Raw genomic sequence first — 11,904 nt, 5'->3', positions numbered from 1 at the left:
TTTGGGCGGGGCTCACATCCACTTTAACTCGTGCCTTTTATGATTACGGGTGAAGAGGTGGTAGAGCAGCCAAAAATGTTTACTCAAGTAAAGTACATTACATAAAAATGTCATATATTTAATATATAACACATGTTTAACTCATTTGCACACTGTACAATATATTACTCAAGTAAGAGCACCCTGTTACTTATTACTCAGGTAAACAAATCAAGCCTCCTAAAAGTTTAATGTTTTGTATTAATAAATTATGATTGATTCATTACCAGGTTTTAAGAGTGTGGGCACAAGATTTGGACTGGACAAAAAAGGGTCACGTGTTGGTGAGTTACATAAAATAAATAAATAAAAATAATAAAAATAAAAATAAAAAGAAGAAGAAGAAGAAGAAGAAGAAGAAGAAGAAGAAGAAGAAGAAGAAGAAGAAGAAGAAGAAGAAGAAGAAGAAGAAGAAGAAGAAGAAGAAGAAGAAGAAGAAGAAGAAGAAGAAGAAGAAGAAGAAGAAGAAGAAGAAGAAGAAGAACTAGATTTGCAACCGAATATTAACTACAATAAATTAAAAAAAAAAAGTGAAATCAAAATCAGAAATGCGCAATTTATTTTATTTATTGGGAATTATGTTCAAATCTTGTCTCATTTTGAGGAAATTGTATCTTTGTCTCACTATAGTGCCACGAACCCAGCCTCATTGTTCAACAGATTGTATCTTACTACGCCCTCATGTGGTCAAACTACAAACTGCAGCTGCTGTGACAAAGAACTTGAGCAAATGAGTGTATTATTATTTACTACCACTGGAACAGGTTTAAGTGTTTGAGCACGTCAGCTGAACACTATATTTCCTAATAGTCAAAGCATTTTATTGTGAATTATCTGGAACTCGCTGTTTTTAACGTTCATCCTAGAAATACCAAATACTAACTCGTCTCTAAACTGTCTATGCATCATAAAACCTACAAAACAGCACAATTAGTACAATTAGTAAAGTGCTGTATTGAAATAAAATACAGACATCAAAAAAATCTACTTGAGTACATTTAGCAGCGGATACTTTTTACTTTTACTTCACAGAGCAGGTAAATAATACACAATATTTATAAGAAAAAATAAGAAAATGATTCATATTGTTACTGTTGAGCAAAATATGTATCATTTTTAATCAGTATCACTGCATTAACAAGCAGGAGGTAATGCTTTTGTATATGGTCCCTGACAAATAAAGAATAAATAAATAAATAAATAAAGACTTGTGTAAAATACTTTTTACTCTTAAAATATTAGATTTTTGGATGTGATACGTTTACTTTTTTCTCTTTGTATCTGTACTTTTACTTACCTAACAATATTGAGTACTTTATCCACCACTGCAGAATAGTCTTAGGCCTCCATTAAATCAATAGAATCAATAATATTGAATAAAAGAGACCAAAAATCCACATTTGGCTCCTGGTTTATCCTCATGATGCAAACAGCTGAAACCTCTCAGCATGTATTGTGTAACATATCAGTTTAGTGTCCATGCCATTGACTGATTTCGCAATTTATTATCATTTTAGCCTAAAGAAGTCAACATCTGGAGTGATACAGCAGCCATCCTCAACTCTAATCTCTCCTGTATTGGAGGGATTGGAGTTTAGGGGGTGTGGTTCTCACAGACACCAGTTAATTTGTCCAAAACCGCTGACAAGGCTTTAATCCAAGTTTGGCACTTTTACGCACGAGCATCGTATTCACAATTAATTATCATTTTAGCCAAAAAAAAAAAAAAAAAAAGCCAACATCTCGAGTCAGGCAGCAGCCACTCTAAACTCCAATCTGTCCTGAAGGGGGCGTGGTTCTCACAGACACCAGTTCATCTGCCCCAAAACCGCTGACAAGAGTTTCATCCAAGTTTGGCACTTTTACGCACGGGCATGTTCAGCTTTGTATCGTGTTTAGAGCCGTGACAGAGCGCGAACAAGACAAGAGGACGCCAGAAAAACCACAAACCAACAAGATAAGGACCTAAGAAGTGTTTTTTTTCTTTTGCCACGACAGCGTTTGACACGTTGAGTTCTCCTTTCGGTGTATTGTTCAACTTCCTATGATGCAACGCGCAGTAACAACAAGTAATGCATCGATTTTTACCTGGAATAACTGTGGAATTACGCGCGGGATTGTGGTGGTATAATTAAAACGCACGTACAGTTTTATTTGGAGTAGGGGCACCTTTTGGCACAGCTCCATCCACCGCGCATCGGAGAGCTCTGGAGCCGCGCAGAGATGCAGCAGGAGCGGCTTCTCAAAGTGTTGGTGATCGGGGACCTGGGAGTGGGGAAGACTTCAATCATAAAGCGCTACGTGCATCAGGTTTTCTCCCAGCATTACCGCGCGACCATCGGCGTGGACTTCGCTCTCAAAGTGCTCAATTGGGATCATAAGACGGTGATTAGGCTGCAGCTTTGGGACATTGCTGGTGAGTTTAGGACAAAAAAAATATATGTACAACCTTTTTTCTGGACATATGCAGTGATAATCTCCTAAAGGATTGCACTTTTTAACTGCATATTTTTACTTCTTAAGTGTTATTGAAGTAGTAACAGTACTCTTGAGTAAAAGTTGTGGTTCCTCTTCTACAAATGACAAAAGCTTTATGTAACAATATGAAATGATCTGAACATTTGTGTTTCTTGCAGCTCCTTCAGACATGATTTACTTTGGCTCATTTTTGTGTCTATCCTTTGAAAAGTCCAGCTTTTGTGCATAATTTAACATCCTTCCAACTACATTCACTTATATTATTAATTATAAATCAGCTGTCACGTCCTTACAGTTAGTCGTAAAGTTATTGTTACTTTTTTACTCAAACCGTAACGGAAAGGATAAGATCACAGACACAATCGGTTCAAATGAGTTTCCTCTGCAGGGTGGCTGGGTGCTCCCTTAGAGATAGGGTGAGGAGGTCAGTGACAAATGCCCGGCCTCTTTTCCGGATCCGGGAATGTCCCACAGGGAGGAGGTCCTGGACACGCTGGAGGGACTATGTCTCTCTGGCCTGGGAACGCCTTGGGGTCCCAATGGAGGAGCTGGAGGACGTGTCTGGGGTCAGGGAAGTCTGGGAATCCTTGCTTAGACTAATGCCCTGGATAATGCAGAAGAAAATGGATGGATGGATGTGTTTACTCTTACTTTAGTCATTTCTCCGAGCACTACTTTGTACTGTTGTAGTACTGTAGTAATACTGAAGTAGCGTTACTCTTAGTTGTTTACAATTTTTGGCTACTCTACTCACCTCTGATAGTAATTTGAATTGGGGTAAACAAAAATTCTCCAATATACTCATACTAATACTTCATATTTCTCCATGGATATGTTGTTGCGTTGCCTGAAATGTTCCACAGTACAGCATTAATCGTATCTGACTAACATTTATGGTATTTAATTAGGCCTAAGGGTGTTTTTTCTTATTGTGAGCGGGGTCACCTCTCCACAGCTCTGACCTGTAACTTGGTCTAGAGCCGCTACCTACTTGTATCCATGGAGACAGATGCCGTACTCAGGAAGTTTCTTGGCAAAGCACATCATAACATCTCCACGGTGACGGGCAGATAGCGTGAAGTGTACCCGCCACCAAAAAAGTTTGTCGGTGCAGCTTTAATCTTCTCAAAAGCGATTTGTACTGGTCGTATCCTCTTCTCAACTAACAGTGTATTTACGATGTTACTATAATTATGTCGTTGAGCAAGGCACTTTTCCCAGTTTTATTGGAGTTATTGGAGTTGAAGGGCAGATGGTGCAGATTGGCAGCCACACTCGCATCAATCAGTGGCTTCAGGAGTGGCGTGAGAGCAAAATTGATGTCTTTTCACCATATTATAATGTTCTTTTATCAAAAACACGCCTGAAGAGGTTTTAGACGTCATCCATGCATGTTTGAGTAATCTAGCGATCTCTCTTGGGCCCTATTTGAATGCTCCTTATGGTTAGCAGTGTGAGCTTGTGCAAAGCTATAAATATACAAAAGCAGGATATAAAACAACACACTACAACTTCACAAACCTGATGCGATGTGCAGTAGTTTCATTAGCGGGATAAGCACTGATTGTGTTTTGATAGCGCTCTGAAGGGGGAGTGACTTAGTGCAGGGGGCATAGAAAGGAGGGACTTAGAGCGTCAAAACGACCCTTCCGACATTAATCTGAGCAAATCCAGCACCGAGAAACGAACCCTCATTGTACAGTGGTACTTTGAGTCACATGGGTCAAATTCACAAACCCAGCGAGTTTTACCGTCGACATTTTAATACCAGAGATGTCCCGAGCGTAAATGCCATTAAAGGAATAATAAGTGGTTTTCAAAGACAGGGCAGTATGTGATCTCCACAGACCTGACTAGTCCTGATTTCTGTGGGGCGATCATAAAGAAAAGGTGTTTGTGAATAAACCTCAGACAATAAACGACTTAAAACGTAATATCGAGGATCAAATAAGAGAAATAAGCCCGGAAATGCTTTAAATGTGATGTAAAGCGTGTTGGATCGGGCTATTCAGGGTGAAACGGAAAAAAATTAGGTCATTTTTACTTCCCCTGATTTAAGTAGTGATAAGTTCAAGTGTAAGTGAACAATTATAACCGTATATATTGCCAAAAATCTCAGAAAGTTCAGTTTAGTTGGCGAGTATAACTTAAAAATTATAGGAGCTATTGAAGATTTAAAAGTGTCAGTGACTTTTGGGCCACGCCGTATAACATTTTCAAAACAATAAAAGGAAACATGGTGATTTAAATATGTTATGTGTTCGCGGTTAACCCCCCGTAGAAGTAAAATACCTCCTCTTTAATCTTAATTTTGTAGTTTCTCAGACAATCTAGACCCTTATCAGGCAGTGTTTGCTAATGTATGCACTGTGTCACCGTGATAGCTCCTTAACATTCCTCCATAGACACAAATGCAAACCCCCCCAGCCTGACGTCACTGCAAAATATCTATAGAAAATCGAACAGAACAGGAAGCTTAAAACCACTTTGTCGAGATAGTGCGTATCGCTATTGCAGTGTCAACACGGTGCAGCCGGCTATGCAAACAAGGCGAGTGTTTACATACCGCACACTGAAGGCTTTATGTGCCCTGCCTGCGTGCCTTTGAGCAACGCCTCCTCCTGATAACAGCAGCATTTACATAGGGACGGGTCAGGGCGGAGGTCAGAGGAGCTGGACACAAAGCGCACACTGAAAAGATGAACTCGCTCTCTCGATCTAATTTGGATAATTACAGACAGTGAATGGGATTTAATGTTTTTATTTGGCAACGCAGCGGCTCAGGAGGTCACGGGGAAGTGATTAGACGGACAGTTATTCAATGTGATGTAATGTGTCTCGCGTTGGGTCATTTACAGCGAACAAGAAGTGCCCTCTAGAACCACACTGAGACAGGACTAAACTAGGACTAAACTAAGACTAAACCAGGACTAAACCCAAACTACACTAATAAACTAAAGTGCACATTGTGAATATAGTAACAAGACTTAAGTAGGACTATTAGTGGAGTAAACCTGAACTAAACCAAGGGTAAACTTAAATGAAACTAGACCTAAACCAAGACTACAACAAGACTAAACTGGGACTAAACCAGGACTTAACTAGGGCTAAACCAGGAGTAAACCAGGACTAAACCCGGACTAGACCAGGACTAAACTAGAACTAACCCTGAACTAAACCAGGACTAAATCAGGACTAAACCGGAACTAAACCAGGACTAGACTGGAACTAAACCAGGACTACATCAAGACTAAACCAGGGCTAAACCAGGACTAAACTAGATATAAACCAGAACTAACCCTGAACTAAACCAAAATGAAACCAGAACTAAACCGGGACTAAACCAGGAGTAAACCAGGACTAAACCAGGACTAAACCAGAAATAAACCAGAACTAAACCTGAACTAAACCAAAATGAAACCAGAACTAAACCGGGACTAAACCAGGAGTAAACCAGGACTAAATCAGAACTAAACCAGGACTAAATATGGGCTAAGCCAGGACTAAACATGGACTAAATATGGGCTAAACCAGGACTAAACATGGACTAAACCAGGACTAAACATGGACTAAATATGGGCTTAACCAGGACAAACATGGACTAAACCAGGACTAAATATGGGCTAAACCAGGACTAAACATGGACTAATCCAGGACTAAACCTTGACTAAATATGGGCTAAACCAAGGTTAAACTAAGGTGAAACCAGGACTAAACTAACACTAAAACCAGACTACACTAATAAACTAAAATGCACATTGTAAATACAGTAACAAGACTTAAGCAGGACTATTGGTGGAGTAAACCTGAACTAAACCAAGAGTAAACTTAAGTGAAACCAGGACTAGACCAGGACTAAGCCAGGACTAAGCCAGGACTAAACCAGGACTAAACCCAGAATAAACCCAGACTAAACTATAAACCAGGTTAAACTTCAAAGCAGGGGCCTAACTTAACAACTGGTTCAAGTCCAAATTGAGTTGAGATGTTTGAAGTCACAGTCCGTCACCTAAACACTCAAAATGAAGTTAGTATTTTTAGATCCTTGACTTTAACTGTGCACACCGCAAAAAAACAAAAAAATCTTCCACTTATTCCATTATATCAACAGCAAACAGTCAGAGAAGGAACAAAAACTATAAACGTGTCAAATGCAGTATTTTATCCCATTATAACTTACAAAAATAATAATGAATGAGTTTATAAATGGTTTTGTAGATGCAAAAACGAGTGAGACATTTTAAAACCATATAGACAGTGTGGCTGTAATAACCTGCATGAATGAAGGAAATTAAATGTGCACTATGTAACATTTCTGCTTGACCTGCTGTTATGGCTTTGCAAGGAAAACAGTAATACCAAAGTATACTTCTTTAAAGCCACAAAATGTAACTTTTTAGCCTAAAAGCAATAGACTAAAAGCACATTAATTTCAGGTTGGTTGTGCTGGCTTGCATCTCCACAAACCTGACTCTTATTTGGTCTGGTGGAGGGCCTCTATTTGCTTGTTTCCATGGAAATATTCCACAGGACGACATAAAATGCATATATTTCCATAGAAAATGAGCCAAAGTAAGGTTTTAACTTTCTGTTTCCATGGAATCCTGCAGGTGACTTTCCATCTCCAGAAAGTGACATACTGTAGCTTTAATTTATATTGTTAATAATCATAAAGTTACAGTATGTTTTCTGTCTGTAACTGGAGCTGTTATTGCACTAACAACACATCAGCTGCAGTCTCTCCTCTGAACGACTTTTGCAGAAGTAGAAGGACGTTTTTTGCTAAATCATGAACACTGGGTCTGGTCTGGAGCTTCTCTGTTGTAATTAGCGTTAGCCTGTTAGCCTGTTAGCTTTTTAGCATCAGCCCGTTTAGCTATGAGTCAATGTATCTCAGTGCGCTAACTTCCTCCTCATGATCTCAATATGTGGCCAGAGAATGGAGCTGATTCATGTCACACAGTCGACTGGACCGTGACCTCAACCCAACCAAACCTGCAGCGCCAAAGCTACACTGTGTCACTTTTCTGGTGGAGGGTCCATCTCCTGCTTGGTTATTGTTATTGCTTTGCTTGAAACGTTCCACAATATGGCATTAAATTTAGCCAGTTCCATCAAAAAGAAGAAGAAGGTGATGCAATCAGGTCACGTCACAGGTCAGATCATAAAAGCTCATGATGCACTTGTGTTTAGGGGGATTTTCCAAACAACAATAATGAAATCACATTTTTGCAATTTGTAGAAATCTTGGAATGTATTTGTGTTTGTCTGAGATTCAAGTATGACACAAAAACAGACTGTAGAACGACCCAACAAAGAGAACAAAGAGCAGAAACGTCACTTTATACATGAACTTGTTTATTTATGTATATGTTCAACCACAGGATCGGCTGAATTGATATTTGGAAACCGATATCCGACCCAGAAAATGGACTAAACGGTTCAAAAACAGTTTAAAAGCACAATCTTTAGACACATTCCACATTCAAACACACACACAACACACCACACAATACAATATTTACAGATGGCTACAAGTTTGGTTTGTTTTTAACCAAAAGTGAGAGCTAGAGCACTTTTTTAGCGTCTGTTTTTGCAGCTTTTTGGTCATTTTCTTCTATAGACAATAGTTTGAGTTTAAAGTATCGAAGTCTACTGTCCAACATGTCTCCTCTGTATTTGCGTTTGAGCTCGTTAAAAAAAACATTCAGCCTAATTCCTCTGTTTGCTCCTCTGCACAGGTCAGGAGCGCTATGGACACATGACGCGCGTTTACTACCGCGAGGCAGTGGGGGCGCTAGTGGTCTTCGACATGACGCGGCTCTCCACGTTTCAGGCTGTGCTCAAATGGAAGGGAGATCTCGACTCCAAGGTACAAAGTGACTCCAAACCTCACTTTTCTCTTGGTTTTTTTTTAATATTTGACTCGTTGAAATTTAAAGATACACTATGGAACGTTTCTGGTAGAGTGTAGATCATCAGCTTGTTTCCATGGAGATGATATTGCCTTGTCTGGAAGGTTCCACAGTATGGGATTAAACTCATGTATCTTGCACAGTACTGTTTTTTTTTTGTTGTTTTTTTTATACCATCAGAACATTAACTTTATTTTATTTTATTGATTTATTTTATTATTTTTATTTATTTATTTTATTTATTTTGTATTTATTTATTTTATTTTATTTTGTATATTTTTTGTATAACTGACATTAGTGTTAGCAGGTTCGCTCTCCACAGATCTGACTTGTAACTTGGCCTTGTCATGTCACTGTCTTGTTTTGAGAGTTTAAAGCCATACTGTGGAACATATTGGCAGATATAATAAGTTATGCAGTCTACCTGTTTTTTTTTTTTTTTACTTTTATGAATAAAAAGTTTGTGTGTCCATGAGAGCTGATTGAGCAATTAGGACTGTTGCTATAGTAATCAAAACAAAAATATTCCATCTTTTAAAATGTCAAAAGTCCTCAAAATGGCGCCTGTATCAGATGTCTAAAACGCATAAATAGAACCTATGCTTTACTGTCACTGCCCGATTTGGCACCTTTTTCATTTTTAAACAAGTTTCTTATGTGTCGCTAAATATATTCACGTCAAAGTTAAACAATTTCAGTGTTTATTTGTAAAAAAATAAACTAAAATAGAAACTAAAATGACCGTCTTTAACCAGAACCATTTTATTTTCAAACTCAGCCCTGCTCCTTTTTCTAACGTCAATCAACAGTTTGAATACAGAATCCTCATGAACTTTGAACAAGTATTTATCAGTAAAACAGTTTATATTCCAAGAGTAAATTTGATCGAATGAATGTCAAAAACGACATTTGTCCGCAGTACGGTTACTATAGCAACTACAGCACTTGAGCCAAAGTATCTGGGCACGCTCAGTTTGAAGAAGAGTCTCAAATGGGGCAAAGACAGTTAACATTGTTCTAAAATCAGTTAAAGATCATAAACTTAATACTGTTATCTGTGATTTTTAAATTATTTTTCATGGACTGTCCCGTGTTTGTCCTGCAGGTGGCGCTGAGTAACGGCCGTCCTGTTCCTGCGGTTCTTCTGGCCAATAAAAGTGACCAGCGTCGTCTCGGGCTCTGCTCCAAAGTGCCCAAACTGGAGAGCTTTTCGCAGCAGTACGGCTTCGTGGGCTGGTTTGAGACTTCTGCAAAGGTCTAACGTCACCCTCACACACAGGGTTCATAGGTCACGGTGATGATGTCATAATTTTAAAGAAATCTCCAAACTTATGATCCACAAATGTTGAACCTGATCATTATTTGTGTGGCACTGGCTCTTCTCATATTAATCTTATAACCTTTAAAGGGGCACTCTGTAACTTCTTCTGTGGGACGAGCACCAGGCCGAGTTACTGATCTGGGGTCTCATTTATAAAAAGTCTTATTAAACGTGACCGTACGACACAAAACAGACTCCCACACACGTCCTCAGCCTCGCTCACGTCTCATTCCCCTGAGAACACATCGCCTTTGTCTCAGAATTTTGAACCAAACCGCTCATTTTCACATCTTGTTTCTTTTTATAGATCAAACTTAAAACCCTCCTGTTTCCTTTTAACTACTTACAGAAAAGACACCAGTAAAAATAGAACAATAATTGTTTTTGTACATAAAAGTGGACAAAATGATCTTTCAAGAGAAACATTCATGACTTCATTCTGTGATGTTTTCTGTCGCCGGATTTTCTCACAGAAAATGTAAAAATTCACACACATCAAAACAACAAATAAACAATGAGTTTATGATGTAATCGTGTTGTAAACATATTTACTCCAGAGCAAAAGTGTAAACTAAAGTTTAGGCAAACTTCTATTCCAGCTCATAAAGAGATAAAGTCACAAAGACGTCTGTGTAAACCCTCAGTCGTCCAGGTCTGATCCACAGCAAAAGACGAAGTTTAAATCTGTCAACTGGATAAAAAGTTGTAAGTTGTACATTTTTCTGCTCATCCAAGTCACTTCTTCAGTTCTGGTCAGATTCACTGCTGGACACTGTCTTATATCTGTCTGGGGGGAGGAGCTAAAGACACTGAAACTGTAAACATCTATTGTCTCCAGTTTCAGATGAAACTACCCTATTCAGCCCTTAACGACCCTGCTATTGTTCTCAAATGTCACAAACATTATAGTTTTGTACATGCACAAACGACACTCCAGATCTGTGGAGAGGCCACCCCACTCACAGTTAGTGTGAATGTTTTTCTTAAAATCTAAAAACAAAGAAACATTTATACTTGAATAGATGCACATGCACTGTGGAACCTTCCAGCTAAAGCAATAACATCTCCATGGAGACAAGCAGATGTCACTTTTATAAAACACTGTAGTTTATTTATGGAAATACAGAGATATTAACCATAAACCAGGTCAGCACATCTGTAATCTGACAGTTAAACAGCAAACTCTACAGAGCTCTGACCTGTCTGTAGCTCGTCTGTTCTGACCTGTCTCCAGCTCTGACCTGTCTCCAGCTCTGACCTGTCTCCAGCTCTGACCTGTCTCCAACTCTGACCTGTCTCCAACTCTGACCTGTCTCCAGCTCTGACCTGTTTCCAGCTCATCTCTTCTGACCTGTCTCCAGCTCTGACTTGTCTCCAGCTCTGTACTCGTCTGTTCTGACTTGTCTCCAGCTCTGTACTCGTCTGTTCTGACCCGTCTCCAGCTCTGTACTCGTCTGTTCTGACCCGTCTCCAGCTCTGTACTCGTCTGTTCTGACCTGTCTCCAGCTCTGTACTCGTCTGTTCTGACTTGTCTCCCTCTCTGTACTCGTCTGTTCTGACATTGGGAGCAGTCGTCACTATTGTCTCGTTGTTCTTTGTTTTGAGCACAGACCCCACACTGTGTTTGTGAAGGAGCAGGGAGCTGTACATTTACACATGTATTTCATTTATCGGCTCTAAACGACAGCACTAATTTTGATGTAAAACTAGAATTTCTCCTGATGTGTTCATGAATTCCTCTGTCAGCTGGAAGTGAGACACGGAGATATAAAAATACATGAAGTTAGAGATTTTAAAACATGTAAAAACGACAGTAGGTAGAGTATCCATCCACTAATTTGAAAGTTGGCAGTTTGAATCCCGCTCTCAACATAAACATCTTTAAAAAAAAAAATTTAATCCAGTTTGACATGTTGTTTTTTCCTTTGTTTCCAGGACAACACAAACATCGACAGCGCCATGTCCTGTTTGGTGAAGCACATCATGTCACTGCAGGAGGACGGTCTTAACTCTGACCCACCACCAGAGGGCGCTGTGCTGGTGCTGCCACAGTTCGACTATCACTCCCAAGAGAGGAGGCACAGCAGCTGCTCCGGATGCCCTTCCCTCAAAGCCACCGACTTGGACGATTAAAGCTACGCTCGGGAACTT

The 11,904-nt window shown here is 39.4% G+C and overlaps 1 protein-coding gene across 1 annotated transcript; it reads left to right on the top strand.

Annotated features, from left to right (window-relative positions):
- The first annotated feature begins 1,870 nt into the window (after positions 1-1,870).
- Positions 1,871-11,904, top strand: zgc:162171 (uncharacterized protein LOC565931 homolog). The gene is made up of 4 exons (XM_033983665.2): positions 1,871-2,455; positions 8,259-8,389; positions 9,538-9,687; positions 11,689-11,904. Exons 1-4 carry the CDS (start codon positions 2,263-2,265, stop codon positions 11,884-11,886), a joined length of 672 nt encoding a protein of 223 aa, XP_033839556.1. The 5' UTR covers positions 1,871-2,262; the 3' UTR covers positions 11,887-11,904.

Source organism: Periophthalmus magnuspinnatus, chromosome 18 (genome assembly GCF_009829125.3).
Source record: "Periophthalmus magnuspinnatus isolate fPerMag1 chromosome 18, fPerMag1.2.pri, whole genome shotgun sequence".
NCBI lineage: Eukaryota > Metazoa > Chordata > Actinopteri > Gobiiformes > Gobiidae > Periophthalmus > Periophthalmus magnuspinnatus.
This window is presented reverse-complemented; position numbering and strand designations above follow the sequence as displayed.

Coding starts and splice junctions, on each gene's coding strand:
- zgc:162171 (XM_033983665.2), top strand. CDS start 2,263: ATGCAGCAGGAGCGGCTTCTCAAAGTGTTGGTGATCGGGGACCTGGGA. Junction 2,456..8,258: donor GCAGCTTTGGGACATTGCTG/GTGAGTTTAGGA, acceptor TCCTCTGCACAG/GTCAGGAGCGCTATGGACAC. Junction 9,688..11,688: donor GGTTTGAGACTTCTGCAAAG/GTCTAACGTCAC, acceptor CTTTGTTTCCAG/GACAACACAAACATCGACAG.